We start from the raw sequence: 17,894 nt of genomic DNA, 5'->3' as shown, positions 1-17,894 counted from the left end.
CAGTTTTTCAGAAGTATATAATAGGAATGGTTTTTTAAAAAAGTATTCCATAGAGCATAATAGGCAGATTCCATATTAATGAAATAGTGATTGTATGGCTGTCATTCTTTGGTACTTAAATTCTTTGCTAAAAAAACATTAACAATATAAAGTATGTTTTTGTCCCAGAAAATTTAAGTTAGTGATTATGTCTTTATTCAGCAAGTAATCATATATCTCTGTGCAGGGCACTGTTCTAGGTGCTGGAGAAACAGTAGCGACCAAATAGACAAAGTCCCACCCTCAAGGAGCTTACATTCCAGTGGGAACAATTAGAGGCAGAGATTCTGTGTCTTACTTTTTAGTTGTTACTATCTAAATGCTTACTTTAAATTTGATTATTGATGATTTGTCTTGAGATTCATTTTATTACATTTTGGGTGCAGTATGTGAACTATATTTCATTCCTTTGGGAAAGGGAAAAAGAATCACTTTTAAAAAGTAATTAGTGAATTTCTGAATTCCTTGAGAAACAATGCAGTGACTGCTTTTCTCATTTATTTATTTGAATTAATGTCATTTGCCTTTCAATTGTTTTTACAAGATTTTTGATTTATTATTTGTTCTGATTAAATTGCTTCATCCATATTTTCTATTTTTTTATTGCTGTATTCGTTAAATAGGATTCCTTTTCTTCTTCCTCATCTTCACTGATTGATTTTTTGGATGACGTAAGTCTTTGATTTTTCAAACCAATGCATCCTTCAGTAAAAGAGATCAGTGAATTGATATGAAGAATTTGCCTAATGCAGTCAGTTTTAGAAACATCACATTTGATACTTTGTGAGCCATAATTTCTTTCTTACCTTGAATGTAGTAAAGAGTATATCATTATTAAACATAATAAAGTAAAAATGTACTTTGAAAAATTCTTTGGCCATCAGAGAAGTTCTATATTTTTATTCTTTGCAACAATTCTGGAAACTGGAATGCTTATTTAATTATTGTATTTGCCGGCGTATAAGACGACTCGGCGTATAAGACGACCCCCTAACATTTCCACTCAAAATACAGAGTTTGTTATATGGTTGGCTGTGTGCGATTTTGCGAGTGTGGTAAAATCGCATAACAGCAAAATCGCATAACAGCCGAGCATACACCCAGCAGCGCTGCTGATGCCTGAACGGTATGTGGAATGAAGTGGGCGGGCATCGGGAGGCCACTATGGCACGGGGCAAGCACTATGGGCAGTCTATCTGAAGTGTACCTGGGTATAAGACGACCCCCCACTTGGAGGCATATTTTTCAGGGCCAAAAAATCGTCTTATACGCCGGCAAATACGGTAGATACAGATATAATTGCTCATTTTTGTTTTTCATGGTGATGTCTATTTCACATTCCCCATTTCTTTTCAGCACTTTACTGTTTAATTTCTGTTACTTAAAAATAAATCTCTGGTGATATAATCAGAAAAGGCAACAAGTTTTATTAAATCTTCCAGTAGATTTTATCATAGCACAGTAATTGAGTGCAAATCATTTTTTAATGCTGACAGAATTTCTCTTCTAATGTGGAAAATGACTTTAGTTGACATATGTACTATATGCACTCTGAATTGGCTACATTATCATTTTCTCTCCTGAATTCTGTACACTTAGTAATTAAAAGTTCCTAATGTATATCATTCATCCTCTTTACAGCAATACCTGCCATATACATTCTATTGTGCATTAAATGGGACAGTAACCTCTGTCATAAAGCATTTTGTTATCATGTTAAACACTTAGTCATTCCAGAAATTGGGAAATAAAATTAGCTTAAATGCAAATATTGTACATAGAACTGTTTTTTAAACAGTTTAAAAGGGGAAATTTTTTAAATGTTTTATTTTTGTGTTTTGTTAAATATAATTATTATATTCAGAAGAATATTTAGCATAATTTTCCACTGAAGGAAACTCTTGATCTAGATTCTTAAAAATTATTTTTATGGTGACTTTTAATATCTTTGAAATATTTATACTGAAGTGCACACCCTTCCATTCTCAATAGAAACTATTTTATTATTCTTGAGACAAATTATTATTCTAGCTAATTCTATAGTGTGATAAAAAGAAAAGTCTCTTGACGTGCAATAGCATTTCATGTTTTAATCTGCCATATATTTTACTATACGAAAATACTCAACATGGCATTTCCGTACAGATATCATTCACCTTAAAAAAATGGGAAGTTTGAATAAATTATTTAAATTGTTCTTTCCACTGGAAAATCATTTTCACTTTTCTTTCTAGCAAAGTCTTCTCTACATCTATCCCTTTTTCTCCCAAAAACCTTTGAAAATGAAACCTAGGAGTAGTATGTATTTTGGCAAATAGGTTAGCTCTTCTCAGCAGGAGTGCCTGCAGGCACACACACCTCAGCCTGCCCCCATCTCTCCCTGCTGTCCTGCTGTCTCCCACTGCCCTTCCCAGCTGGCATGACGGCTCCCGCCTTCACTTTTCCTCCAGGAATACCCTTTCTTATCCTTCACCTACTGTTATACAGCCTTAATTCAAACATACAGCTACATTTTAAAACAGTACAAAGGAACTACACAAAGTAAAAAGGAGTTGAGTTCACAAAGGCTGCTGAATCTTTATAATTCATGGTTTTTTCCCTCATTTGCTTCCTAAGGTCTCTTCTCCCAATGTATTGGCGAAGCACTTAAGTTGACTTAAATTCTGCCTCTGCTACTTTCCAGGTGTATGATTTGGAGCAAGTTATCTAACCTTTCTATACACCACTTTGCTCACTGGACAAACAGGGATAACACTGGTTCTAATCTTACATGGTTGTTTGAGAATTAAAAAAAAAAGTATGTAATGCTCAATCACACTGGTTATTATTTTCTTACTATTAATAGGCCACTTCCCCTCCCTTCCTGTATTCTCTTTAGCCTCTTTCCTTGTCCATCAATGTAGTTTCACTTCAGTGTTTTCTTCTCTCTTCACCACTCAGCCTTCCCCACCTCCAATACAAATCACTATAACTTACTCCAGAATTGTCAAATCGGATTATCACTGGAAATTGATTTTTACCTGGCAGGGCAAAGACCAGCTAGCTGTAAGCTCGCATTGTTAAAAAATACTTTGTGTTCTTACTTCATACTTTATGGCGTAAACCTCTTGTTTCTCTTTATAGTTTATAACAATGTTCACCCTTTCCTGAGTAATCATTCAGTTCATCCTCAAAGTCATAGTAGAATGATGTTTTAAATAATGGTATTCAATCTTTGGCATGCTTGGCTTCAGCATCCAAGATATTTAGTATAACATTCAAGTTCTGTAGCTTCCTTTCTCTCAGGCCTTTGAATTCTTAAGGCATTAATCTTGATTGTTCTTTGTACCAAAACTAGTTAGGTTGTTGTGCGTGATGCTTATAATATGTGACTGCTCTCTGTGGTGAGGAGGCTAACTCTTAACTAGCCCATAGAACACGTCCTGTGGTCATTCTTTTTGTTTTCTATCTCATTACTATAGAAAAGAAAAAAAGTTATGTTGAAGATCTAAAATTTTAATTGCAGCTAGAATTTGTAGGTGTAGGAGGGAATAAGGCTAGTATTAAGCAAAGTTGCAGAAATCAAGTTTCCTTTGGTGTCCTCACCATCTGCTTTCTCCATTGACCTTCTCCGTCTACCCCAGTAGCCTAGTGCTCTTCTCATACTGCCTCTGACTCTTCAGAACTTTAGCACCAGTGCCCTGCCTCCTCCAAAATCATCCCTACTTTCCCCTTAACCCTCCCATACACGTCTATTAAAACCATAATCCCTCTACTTAAAATAGTACATATCACCATGCTCCCAAATCTAATTTTTCCTCCGTATGTTTTGCCTTTTAATTCAGAATTCAAATGGGTGCTAGGATTTGGGGCAGTAGGAGAAGACATTTGGGGCAAGGTGCTTTTCTTTTTATGTTACACTGTGCAGACAACTCAGCGTGTAAGAGCGGCCTTGACAGAAGAGGAGTATACGTAACATCGGCCCCACCCTTGCCTCTGATTCAGGCAAAGCAGAACACATCCTCAACACCCTGCTTCTGTAACTTGGGGATTTAGGCATTTGGGTTTTTCTATATGCAGAATCACAGACTTGAAGGAAAAAAGGAACCTTAGACAATATTTAATCCCGTGGTTTTAACCATTATTTATCACAATACTCTCCCATTAGTAAGAGTGAACTTTTTAGGATTCTGTCTTTGGGGTATTAAAGAAGCAGTGATACAGGGTTATTTATGATATTCTTTAGGGCAGATTAAAAGTGTTTATAGTTCATTTTAAAGAAAACTGGGACTTCTTTGATAAGTGGTCTCCTGGGTAAGGTATTCCCATATGAGGCATTAGGACAACAGCAGGACAAACACAGGATCCCTTCTGCTGTGGAAATTATTTCCTCTCCTACCCTCATCTTTTGTCTCAACCCCACATGCCCAGTCCTGGACTGCCTGTGATGACTCCACCTTAGGCCTCATCCTCCAGGCAACAAGCCAGAGAGGGACAAATGGAGCTCAGCAACCTGGGTTTTCCACATCTGTTCCCTTCATCCCAATGGTAACAGTTCCAGGGGTCATCACACCAAGCTTACAGGAACTTCCTATTTTGTTCAGCTCATTTGCATCTTTTCGAAGGAACCCCCCAAATGCTTGACTTGACTGTATTAATGGTAATGCTAATTATAGTCATATAAATGAACTACTTGCTCTTTATGTTTGATAACCATATTGTCATATAGTAAATATATGCCAGGTAAGTTTTGAGTTTTATTAAATTACAATTCTACACTCTGCTCATTTAAGCCAAGTTTACAAAAATGGAAATTGCCTATTTACCTGGCAAATGAGAATGGAGCAAGTTGCTTTTTGGAGGTTGTCTTACTCTAGTATCCTGAGGAAAGAGTAAATTAGGAATTAAAGTTCAGAATATAAAGGTCGGATGAAAAGGAATAGAGATAGTACTTGTAGCCCAACTGTCCGGCTCTCCTAACACTTTTTTCTTGTATTCTGACGTACTAAGAGAAGCACTAAGTACTAAGTACTAAGGTAGGCTGAGAGTGGTATCAGGCTGATTCTACTCATGGTTTTGGCCTCACATAAACTCTTACTAAGGTGTTCCAAAATATTTCATTTCAGTCTTGGTTCCTTGCTTCCTTCATTCATCTCTTGATTTTAACATATGTTTTTTCATATTCTATCTTAACAAGTCACAGAAATCTGAGGCTTGGCAGCTTAGTTTTAATATTTGGATGAAAGTTTTAAAAAAACAAGAATCGAAGGAAGAAAATTTAAGAGTACCATAATTTCTTAGGAGGATCTAGGCCAGTTTTGGTCATAGGATAAAAAATCTTTACAACACATTTTAAATTTCTGTCTTCCATTAATTCTCATGAACAATCCACTATCCCCAGATACCGTTAAGCACAACCTTACTTGAAACTCTCACATTTCAGAATATTGTCATATGCAATCCTCCTCTAACTTAGGAATACATTATATAGTGCATTATTGTATATATTATATATTTTGTATATCATACATTGTAATGTATTTAGGCAATCTAGAGGGAAAGAACCATGCCTACACAGTCTTGCACGTCTTCAGTATTTTATTAAATAAGATCTCTGGAATACATTAACTGAAAGTTAAAATCAATTAGCCAAATTATGTGTCCACAAGATAAATTACTTCTTTTGGTTTTTGCTTGTGTGTTTCCATAATCAGCCTTAAAGTTCTGGTGGCAATTTATAGACCTAAATATAAAATAAATATTTTTAAATGGTATGTGATTGCATATTAAGACAACATACTAGTTTTCAGTGTTTTGTAAGACCAGTTTCAGTGTTTGTAGAAAACCATGGTGTCTGGGGATGTGTATGAGAGAGAGACAGAGCGAGCGAAAGAGAGAGAGAGAGTTTTCCTCTAATTGTACCATCAGCAAAAAAGTATAATTTGCCCTTTTCTGTTGAAAACATAAAAATAGTTGTCAAATTTGTAGGTAGACACTCTGGGAAGAACATTGATACCATAGTGACTTAGCATCATTATTAGCTTTGTTCAACGCCAGCTTGGAAAATGTGTTGTCCTTCAAATGCAAGAGATAATTTTGAGAGACATTTTGACTTATCTCTTTTTCGAGGTGATATATTTACTTTGAGCTATTCATGCATTTTCGTGGTTTTAACACATTCCAGACTCTGATCTAGTAGTAAATAAAAAGTAAAAGATTTCTCTATGTTAAACATTTTAGCACTTTTTACATGTGTAATACTACACTCTACACAATGGTAGATACTAAAATAAATCATACATAGAACTGACCCCCAAATGCTTATCTTATTATTAGTGATCAAAGTAGAAGCCAAATTGTATTGTATTGAGAAGTGAATTGAGAGGCTAGGAAGTACAGACCCTTTCAGTTTTGTGACCTGTGGCAAGTTAATCTGTTTACTTCGTGTTTAAAATAAGTATCACATTACCCTCCTTAAGGGTTTCTGGGAAAATTAAAAGAGTTCATATATGTAAAGTATTTTGAAAAGTGTCTATATATTATACACATGATAAACATTAGCTATTGTCATTATTAAGGAAGAGAGGGGAGAGATTAAATGTTAGCTAAAGCAAGGGTTGGGGCTTGAGTTGTTTTGTGTTTGGTTGCGGGTGGGGAGGGTAAGACAGGTACTTCCTGTCTTAATAACGGAGGGAATATAACCAGGTTTAAATCTGAGACTTGGACCTCCAACATAATGGAAGACTGACGAGTAAGAAACAAAAACTTGTTTAGAAACCTGCAGGCCTTCTAATCCCGGTTTGCTATTAACTCTTTGGGACAGTGTTCAAATCACCTTCCAGTCCAGTTTCCTATAGAAAGAAATAACAGTTCCTGTTTACCAACCTGCCTGAGTTGTTATACAAATAAAACTGATAATCTTGAATGATGTTTCTTATCCTTGAAGTTTTCTCTGAAATCTTCCATGACTCCTGTCAACTCATTTATAGATTTCTCCTCTAGGTCTCTATAAAAATCTTGCACAACTCTCTTCCAGGTTCCCACAAACTTTGAACATATCTCTGTTATAGCATTTATTACATTGTGGATGGCTTGATGTCTTCCCCACCAGCCTGTTACCTTCCATGCCTACTTTATCTTTTAAGTACCTGACATATTATAAATAAACCTAGTAAATGTTAAGTTGAAGTGAGTATAGGAAATTGCCTGGGTAGATACGGTTCATATTTGTGATCTCTACTGCTTGAGCATCACAAACTTGAAGAATATTTTGATGTAATTATTACCTACTTATTGTTACTTTTTCCTAATCACTTAATTCTTTAATGCCAGAATGGTGAAGGTCCCTCTTTTGACTAAGCCTAATATCTAGTCAAGAAGGACCGTTTTGTTGAAGTCACTGTTTCTGCTTTAATCCATTATCAATAATTCTGAAGGCCTAATTTAGCTCTTATCATTTAAAAGAATCATCTTTGAAAAGAGTAAGAATTTGGTAGGTAAATGTCTCAAGCAGGACTAGTTAATTAAATGTTTTATTAAATGTTTACCAGCACTAAATCAGAATTGTTTAGATCCTTTTTGTTCTGACATTTCAAGTTGCTACTGCCAGCCTTTCTAGAGAAGAAATTGTCCGTCGCTTGATGGAGTGTTATGCTGTGGGTCACTGTGCAAGGTCCTGTGAAAACTCAGTATCATTCTTAGACCTGGTCTAAACAACTGTGTCTTCACTGTCCTATCCTCCAGTTTTTTCCTGAAAATACATGTCCTTTCAACCTTGCAAAAAAATGTGTCTATGTATGTTTATATACTTTGTCTATTAATACAGTAGTAGTCATTGAGAGTCATGTGTGGAAATACTTGTAACATGTAGTGTTCTCCTTTCTCTGTTGAAGCGCTCTCCATCCTGTACTCCAGCTAGCAAAGGCAGACGTGTAAGAGACTATTGCACTTTGTGTACCCATCCTGAGCCCTCCACCCTCTCTCTTATCCTTTTTGCCTGTGGTTGCAGAACATGCTAATGTTTTTGTGCTGTATTATTACATTTATTGCATGCTTTGTGCTGCTGCTCCTGCTGTCGCTACCTGCTTTGCTGTATTTTTTTTTATTTGCTTTTGACTTTGGCCGCAAAGCTTTAGGAATGTTCCATATAGATTTCTGTAACCAAACTACTAAAATTATAAGGTATCTTTTTTACTTTGGGGAAATAAGTGATCCTAAAATATGCTTTCTAACTTGATCACATACAAAGTATATGAGTTTCTAAATAAGAATCTGATATCAGCAAATATGTAGAGATTTCTTAGAGATTTTCATTATATAGAAAGAAAACTTGATAATTCATATTATGCAAATTTCAAAAATGATTTGGGACAAGTTATAGATCTTATTGACTATAATTTTATGTAAATCAGCTCTGGAGAAATCTTTAATAGATTTTTTTTATGTAGTTCAAAGGAATATCCCTAAATTCTTATAGATTTGGAGCAATAATATTAATAATACATCATTTATATTCTAAAATATACCCCAGATTTTTAAAATATTTGTAACATTCTTTGTTATGCCAAGGCTAGCTCAGTGTTTCTCAATCTGAAATGGGCCAGCTGCCACCTCTATCCTGCAAGATTCTGATATGCCCAGAGTGGGGAACCTGTTTGTGGAAAGGCCTCAAATTTTTCTAAACCAGCCTCCACCCAATGCCAATATACACATATACATACTTCTCAGTTGAGAAGCAGTGGGCTAGATGACATTGTTGGCTCTGATTTTCATATGCCATGTAAAACAGTAACATTAAAAAGGAAAGTCTGTGATAGATACACATTTTAAACTTTTACCTGCCAGCTTTGTGATCATTGGTATTGATCAACACCTTAAATCCAGAATCCTTGGACTTGAAAAGTTGTAGATGAGGGAATTCTCTGATTCACGGAGGCGTGGAAAGCAGTAGAGTGGCCCACTGCTTCCTGTGCTCTTATCTTTCTGGAGTGATGGAGAGCTGATTGTAAATTAAATATGATTAACCCTTATAGAGCACATATTTTCAAACTACTGGTTAATAATGAAGAAGCAGTTCAGATACTGTTTATCAACCTCTGATACCAGTTCAACTGATATCTCATTATTTAATGAAGTTTATGAACAGATTGCTGGTTCACCTGGTTTCTTAATTATTTTGACATTTGTAGCAAGTTAAAACCATTGGCTGTTTCGGTTTATCAGATTAATCTGAGCATATGTTAATTATATCATATAACCTCTGGAAGGGAAGACCAAAATGTGTGCCCAGTTGTATTAGGTTCAAATCATCAGCCTGTGAACTGACTAAAATTTTAACTGTTTTTGAATAAGGTTATAATTCAGAGAGGTTTTGTTTTTCTGGTAATATTTATTACAGATTAGTTATATCTACTTGCCTTGCAGACTTCTAGGGGCTTTGGCCACCCAGAACATTTCTGTGAATCTTGAAATAAGGAAAATAATTTGAGGGAAAAGCTGTTATGAAGTCCCTGCTCCTTGGTCTATAACTTTATAGGATATGAATCAACCACACTTAACCAGAACCCACTGACTAATAATTACGTATGATTTTTTTTATGCACATGTGATAGGCATGGTCATTTGCTTTCCAGGGTTCCTTCAGTTTTTCCTATTTAAGTATGTGACAGATGAAAAGTCAACCACTGAAAAGTGGTAATGTCCATGAGGAAGGTGATTGAAGAATTACTAATTATTGAAGTTACATGGAAACATCTCAGTAGAATAGTAAGGAACCTCAGTAGTCCCTGAACATCAGTGTAGAACCCATGTATGTAGTTACCATTTGTAACAGAGGCCTCGAATCCAATAGTAGTATACAATTTTATGTATATATCATGTTTTTAAACAAGCAAATACATAATACTTTTATAAGTTTAAAATTCTATAAGTGACAAATATATGAGGTATTACTGTATTTTCATTTCCAGTGTGCTAGAAAGCCTCATTTACAATCTGAATACTTATGTTCTTTGTAAGTGGTGTTATTTAATTAAGCATAGTATAAGAAAGATTTATAAATATTATTAATGCCTGAATACAACTGGTTATGGAAAGGTCCATATTGTTTTCATTAATACTGAGAAACACTGAGTGTTTTATTTTAGATTATTCCTTCAGAACTTGGAGCAGAGATTATAAATAGCCAACATGTGGCTTAACTTTCTTATGTTTCCTTAGAACACTTGTAGATATTCAGATCAATATGTTGAAAAAAATTTGAGAAGTTTTCATAAAGAGAAACATACGTTATTTGTAACTAGGGAGATTACACTTACTAGTCATAACCTTCAGGAATTTATGATTTGTTTTAGAATGATAAAATATTGTATTTAAATTGTCCAAATGATACAGTATTTCTATAATACTGTTTTTTATCATAAGCTCACTTAACAGAATTACATTACTAAAAGTTTGAGGTTATAAAGTGTTTCTGAATACAAAAAATTTGATTATTTACCACTTTGTTTCCAAAATATTTCTAGCTAAAGGATAAAGAAAATTGATAAAAATTAAATTTTTTACTGTTAACTTAGAGTTTTATATTTACCAATACAAAACATGTTGGCTTTAAGCTATTTTTAATCTATATCAAATCCATATAAAACTTGGTATGTTTTACTTTAAAACCAGGTTTCTTAATAGAATGTTTTGCTACTTGTATTTGTTCAAATCTGTAATTATTTTTATAGTAGAAAAGGCCCATTGAGGCATATTCAAGATAAGTAGTTTTAGTAGTTTTTATTATTTATAAGAAGAACTGCGTAATTTGAGGAATTCTTGCTTATAGGTCATCTAAAAATCAGATCTGATCCAGGGAGAAAAAAACTTGTATTTTACTTTACTGTTCTAAAAATACATTTTGTGGATTATTCATTAGGGAAATCCTAATGGATTCAGGAAACATTATGGACTTTTTACACGACAATGTTTTGCATTGTGGACAATATTGCTGATACTCAGTTTTTCTACTTTTTATTCCAAATAGTAGAGCAGTACATAAAAATGACACTGGTGTATAGTAGATGTTTCCAATGCCTTTTTATCAGAAAAACTCCTTAAAGTGTTTAATTAGAAAAAAGAATTGATTAACTATTTTTTCAGTAGATTACAGGTTAGAATATTGAGTGAATTGCTCACACTGTTAAGATTTGTTTCCATGATCTTTGGATAATATCAAAATATACGGTCTAATTAATATTAGCTATTTATTGATTTTTAGTATTATCCCCTTTTAATCATTCGTTCTGTAATTATAAACCCAATTATGGAATTAAGATATCTCTGCTATTGATGGATATCATATTTATTAGCTTTTCCTGCATCATTAAAGTCATTGTTTACATTTAGTACTCTCATTAATTTGTTTACATTAATATTTTATAACAGAATTTTTTAACTTCTATGGTTTAAATATAATATTAATGATTATTTTTCTTTTGAAGGTAAAAATAACTAATATGCAATTAATAATTGCTTTGCTGCCATGTTATATCTGAATCATTGCAGGTTAATTACTAAAATTAACTTTAGGTTATCTGTAAATCCTGACATATGATCATTGAGTATTATGTAAATTTGAGTATTACGAAAATTTAGTAAAATTAACTGCTTTTTAGTGGCTAGAATAAGCCATTAATTAGAAATGCACTGGTAAATATTTATAAAGTTAATAACATCTTGAAAACCACAGTCCTCTTGGTGACAATTAATACTTTGATAAAGAAAATATATGTGGCATTGTATTTTTATTATTCTTACTGTTAGTCCTCTTTTGAGATATTATTTACATCGATAGTAATCCAGAAAGGAAGTGAAGAACTAAAATCTATTAATCTGATTAGCTATTAGTTTCTAGTAGAATCTTTTAAAAGACCTGGAGATTTGTTTTAAAATTTGCTATTCAAAACTTTTTTGCCATGAGTTTATTCATCTTTACCAACTTTGTCATTATAAGAAACATGCTTTTGGAAAATAAACTTCAGTTATATATCATGTATTTTTTTTAAAAAAATCAGAGTATCATTGTAAATGGCATAGTTCAGTTTTTTAATATGCTCAATTAATGCTCAAAATATTCCAATATTTTTACTTATTAAAAAATTTTTTATTAACAAAAACTAACTTGATCTTTTTTAATCTCTGGGATTTATTGTTAGTTTAAGAGTATACAGCTCCAAAAAATTGTTTTATTTTTATTGATGAGTAAAAACTTATTAGGAGAAAACAGTTTTCATAAATGACAATATTTCTTCAGAAGAGCCAAGAGATACTTGTTAAAAGCCTCAAGAGTTCTTTCAGAGTCACTATAATTTGTGTAATCACAGACTAAACTGTGATAGTGCATTTTGCCCTTTGCCCAATTTCACACTGTCGTAATGTCACATTTTCATAGGGTCACAAAACATGCTGGTTTTAAAAACCAATTATGGGGCAGGGGGACGGGCTTGATTTTAGGTTTCTGATGTTCGTGATGTAAACCTCCCATTATAGCATACTGGCAAAATGTCTTAAGGCAGTGTATTCTAATTTCATACAAGAATGTATACAAAACAGTATGCTGACTGACCTTCTGTCAGCATGTTCACGTGACTCAAAGAGCAAACCTGCTTTAAAACTTCAGCCAGGACTTTGGGAAACAGCAAGCTCTTGCCTTTCTCATTTTTGAAGAGTTTTTGAAAGTAATTGGACCCAGAGGTAAAAGTCACTGTATTAGCTATGCAGTCCTCTTCACAGCATTATCGTCTGCATAGAAATGTCTGACTTCATGTCTTTCAATCAAGCTATGGGATAAAGGCTTTTGTGTGGTAGGTCAGAAACTTAAATTTTCTTAAGATGACCCAGTGTTTTACATATAACAAATCCCCAACTTGCACACTCCTTTAAAACTTTATGAGACAGTTAAGTAAGTTTTCAGTTCTTACTAGTATAAAACACATCAATACTACTTTGCTTATCAGTTCCATTTTAATTGAACCCTCTTCCCTGTGGACTCTTATTCAGCTTATAATTTATATAATGATGGAAACTAGGAGATTTTTAGAAATAAAAGACATTTCTGCCTTATTCCCAAATCAAGATCAAAGATTAATAATTTAAACTGATTACCTTCTCCAGGGCTGTCCCTGAGTAAAATTGTGAATGAGGTAGAATTTGTCTTGAGTCCCATTTTCTTCTTCCTTTTATTCTCTTCCTGGTCAGAGTTCGTCAGGAAAGGAGATAATATAACTTGGCTTCCATGGTCACCAAGTTTCTCTACTGTGGAGTTGTCTCTGGTACAATGAAAAGAATACTATATTTGAAGTCAAGAGATGGAGTTCAGGCCTGGCTGTCCCACTTCATAAGGCGTGCTGGTTTTATGAAATTAGCCACGTCGCACGCATAGAACTGACATACAGCTGCCATACTTGTTCAGTCATTCCCATTTTTAAAATATTGGATTATTTTCCTAGCTGGTAGTAAACAGCTGCTGCTCCGAGCCCCTGATGCCCTCACTGAGACCCTTCTCCACACTTCTCCCGACTCCAATAACTGCAGGCTTAAGGCCTGCTTGGTGGCCATGTTATCAGCCCCACCGAAGTTTTGCTTTGTGGGTTGCCAGCATACCTGCGTACGCCTACCACCCCGGGAGGCTACACACAGGTGGGCACCAGCAGAGGGCTACTACAATGTTTGCCAGCCCACTAGCAGCCAGTAAAATAGTAACCATAATAATAAGAAAGAAAAGAAAAAATCATTTGAAGTACATATTTAAAATCTTTAAGCTGATGCTCTTTTCATTGACTGTAAGTTCTGATCTAAGCATTATTCCTGCTGTACAACATATTTGAAACATATTCCCTAGCCTCCTCTACAAATTACTTTCATTGCCTTTCCTTTTAAAAACCCAATTCTAGTAATTTTGAAAGTCACCAAACTAAATATATCATTAGTGTGCTCCATAAGCTCTTTTATGCTAAATTTTAACCCAAAGCATTTTCAGTTTCTAAAAATACTTGATTAAAAGGGTGCAGCTGAAAATAAGTGCTGATATTTCTACTGCTGCAAAATAAAAAAGGGGATTTACTTTAGTGACAAGCACAAAGCTAATAGGTCAGTCAGTTTCTTTTACTTTCAGCAAATGCCTGGTAGACAACCAAATTTCATTCTTATCAAGGACAAAATTATCTCTAATCTGCAGTACCTATCTCTAGTAAGTATACTCTGTGTTTATTTCACATGTATGATTTATTTTGTGAAAAGTTGCATGTGGAATACAAGTAAAGAACATACAGCAGCGATCAGTGCTCAAAGTAAGAGATCAGCAGTGAAAATTGGAGCATTTCGTTAAGTATTTTCCTAACCTTTGTTTGCATTAAAGCTCGTGGTTATGCCTTTGTATATGACACATCCCTAATGTGATTATTCAAACTAAATTTGTTATCCTCCTTTCTCAAGAAATGTTATCATGATCATGCCGTACAAAAATTTGTTAAGAGCTGCTCGTTGTTTAAAAGTGATTTCTTGGGTTTTTGTTTCTCCTGACTTATTTTCCTAGACCGACCCCGTTGAGAACACATATGTACGGAATCCGAACGTCAAGTTTTACATCCAGTCAAGGCCCACCTCTCCTTCCACATCTAGTGAAGCTGAGCCCGTTCAGGTGCCTCACTGGAGCAGCGTTGCTCCCCAGCTTTTCACTTGTGTCAGGAAACAGGGAGTTGCAAAAACAAGTGAAATCTGATTCTCTTCTATTAATCAAATATATTGTGTAATGAGTCACAGTATATTGGAGATCATTACATTTGATAATGTAGAGAGGAATAGAAAACTAAAGTAGAAAACTGTCCCCCAAAATCCAACCTGAAATAGAAAATTTATTTAATCATGAATGTCGCTTTATTTTAAGCAAACAACAATGTAGAACAGAAGACAGAGTTATGTAAATTTTGGAATTACCAGATACAAACTCCGTAGGCACTTGGCAGTGTCAGAGTTCCATTCTCATATTTCATTCTTCTAATAAATCTAATAAAACATGACATGACTGTTACTTCATAAGTAGAGCTTAAAATTAAAATTGCCAGTTCTGGCAACTGAACAGTTTATTCCAACTGCTAAATCAGTAATAGGCATTCAATGAAGCCATGCCTTTTAATAGCACAAAAACAATGTTGTATTTGTACCTCATGTCAATCAATGGTTTTAAACAGTCAATTGGCCGATTTTTCCCAACAGATCATTTTTTTCAGATTCTGACTTGGTTTTTTTCCCTGTGATAGACTACCTCAGACTGTTTGATGAGACCCTCTGCTTTTATTGATTTTAATTGTTTTAATATTTTAAGTTTTATTTTAGTGTTGAAATATTTCCAGCATACACAGAATAATAATAAACACCCATGTAAGCACTATCCACAGATTTAACATATATGAATATTTTGTCCTATTTTTAACAAACTTGTATTCAAGCAAAAAACATTCCAGATAATTGAAACACCCTTCCCGATACCATTGCCCCATCTCTTTTTCCCAGACATACCTAAATACCCTGAAACTGACGTGCATCCTCTCTTCCTTGGTTTTACATGTTCATTTCATTTGTATCCATAAACAATATATAATATTTGTTGTATGTATTAAATTTTACACAAAGGTTATCTGTATCTTTTTGCAACTTGTTTCATTCATCATTGTGCTTTTGAGGTTTACTCATGCAGCAGATACATGTCCACTTAGTTCATTCATTGTAACTACTGTATAATATTTCATTACATGAAAATACCACAGCTATTTATCCATTCTCCTGTTGTTGGATATGTGGGTTGTTTCCAATTTTTTATTACAATCAACACTGAAGTGAACATCCTAATAGCTACCTGCTTTTGCAAATGTGCACTTTGTTTAGCATATATACCTGGAAGTGGAATTACAGGGTTGTGTGCTCTGTGCATTTTCAGCTTTTAACTAGATCTTGCCAAATACTTTCCACAGTGGTTGGACCAGTTTTCACTCCCATCATCAGTGTGTGTGAGTTTCTCATTTTCCCATCCTCACCAACCCTTGGTACTGTCAGACATTAACTTTTGCCAATTTGATGGGTATGGAGTGGCAGTTTTGTTTTAATATACATTTTCTGATTTCAAGTGTTATTCAGCATCTTTTTTATATGTTTATTGACCATTGGTGATTTGCCTGTTCATGTCTTTTGTCCATTTTCTATTGAATTATTTTTCCTATTTTATAAGTAAGTGTTCTTTATATATTCTGGATATTAATCTTTAGCTGGCTATATGCATTGCAGATATTTTCTTCTAGTCTGTGGCTGACTTTAAATGTTATTTGTGGTATCTTTTTGTTTTGCAGCAGCTTTTATTTTAAAGTAGCCATATTTATCAATCTTTTTCTTTATGATTTCTGCTTTTTATGTCTTTTTAAACAAGTCTTCCCTTTGCAGCAATTATAAAGATTGTCATCCATATTTTCTTCTAAAAGTTAAAAAAATATTTTTACATGTGTATGACCTTAATCAAACTGAAATTTATTGTTATGTATTGTGGGAATGGGGTTCTAATCTATTTTTCTTATATGAACAACCAACTCTCCTATATTTCCCCCAGTGATTTGTAAAGCTGTCTCTGCTTTATATAAATGGGTCTGTTTGGGGATTCTCTATTCTCTTCCATTGTTCTTGTGTCTTCCTGCACCAGCATCACATTGTCTTAATTACTATAGCCTTAAAATGATTCCTAATATGTGGTATGGACAACTACTCCCACTCTCACCCACCATATTCTTCTTCCTTCTTAACCCTTTAGTTTTACCTATGACTTTTAGGATCAGTTTGTCATATTCTGTGTGGGGCTTTTGATTGGATTTGAATTTGTAGATTTATCAAATTGACATCTTTTGTGTTAGTGGGTCCTCCCATCTGTGAACATGATATACATAGTATTTACGTATTCTTTCATTTCCTTCAATAAAGTTCCATTATTTTCTTCATGAGTATATTCCATATTGCTTGTTAGTTTTGTTCCTAGGTACCTTAAAGCTTTTGTTGCTCTGATGAATGGGATCTTTTTAAAAATATACTTTCTAAATTAGGCATCACAGGTCTTTATGAATCCTATTGATATTGTATCCAGCGCCTTGCTTCACTCCTTTTAATTCTAGAAACTTCTCTTGGACTTTCCATTTAAACTCTAATGACAATTTTGTTTCCTATGAATTGTTTTTTATTAACTTCATATAGGTTTTTAGTGCTCCTCTCTTTCATATTTATCTTTTTAAACGTTAAATTATGAATTGGATTCAAAACTTTTTCCAACTATTTAAAAGTAAATGAAATTTAAATTAGGACTAAATTCACAATTAAGCAGAAAACTCTTAGAAGCTCAGCTGAATTCCATTTTAAGGCTGTAATACGAGTATGTATAAAATATCCTGCTTTGGGAGGTTATATAGTAACAAAGGCAAAGAGAGACCATCCATTTTTCTCTTAATATTTTAGAATATTCTTTACCTTTATACAAAGTTGACTTTTCCCTCTTGTTTGCTTACTTAGCATCCTAAAAGGATGTCCTTATTGTCTTTTTTTATACTTTGCTCGCCAAGTGATGTCTCTTTTCCACAGTAATATCCGGTAAAATCACTGGTTCCTTTTATTCAAAAAACTGTCTTACAATAATACTCCATAAAATAAAGATATTGCTTGTAACTAAATATGTGTGTAAATTCTGAATTCCAATAATATTAAATTATCTAACTCCATTCTTTGGAAATTAATTTCTGCACAAAAATCCTACTGATCAATCTCTCTCTCCCTCTCCCTCTCCCTCTCCCTCTCCCTCTCCCTCTCCC

The 17,894-nt window shown here is 33.9% G+C and overlaps 1 protein-coding gene across 1 annotated transcript in view; it reads left to right on the top strand.

Annotated features, from left to right (window-relative positions):
- CDC42BPA (CDC42 binding protein kinase alpha) overlaps nucleotides 1–17,894 on the top strand; it is a 156,114-nt gene that overhangs the window by 102,568 nt on the left and 35,652 nt on the right. Inside the window, exons 22-24 of the mRNA XM_019659017.1 lie at nucleotides 663–710; nucleotides 7,911–7,949; nucleotides 14,594–14,698. Of these exons, the coding sequence (XP_019514562.1) occupies nucleotides 663–710; nucleotides 7,911–7,949; nucleotides 14,594–14,698 (192 nt within the window). The remainder of the gene's footprint in view (nucleotides 1–662; nucleotides 711–7,910; nucleotides 7,950–14,593; nucleotides 14,699–17,894) is intronic.

Source organism: Hipposideros armiger, unplaced genomic scaffold, assembly GCF_001890085.2.
Source record: "Hipposideros armiger isolate ML-2016 unplaced genomic scaffold, ASM189008v1 scaffold_293, whole genome shotgun sequence".
Classification (NCBI taxonomy): domain Eukaryota; kingdom Metazoa; phylum Chordata; class Mammalia; order Chiroptera; family Hipposideridae; genus Hipposideros; species Hipposideros armiger.
Note: the sequence above shows the minus strand (reverse complement) of the source record. Positions and strands in the feature narration are given on the sequence as shown.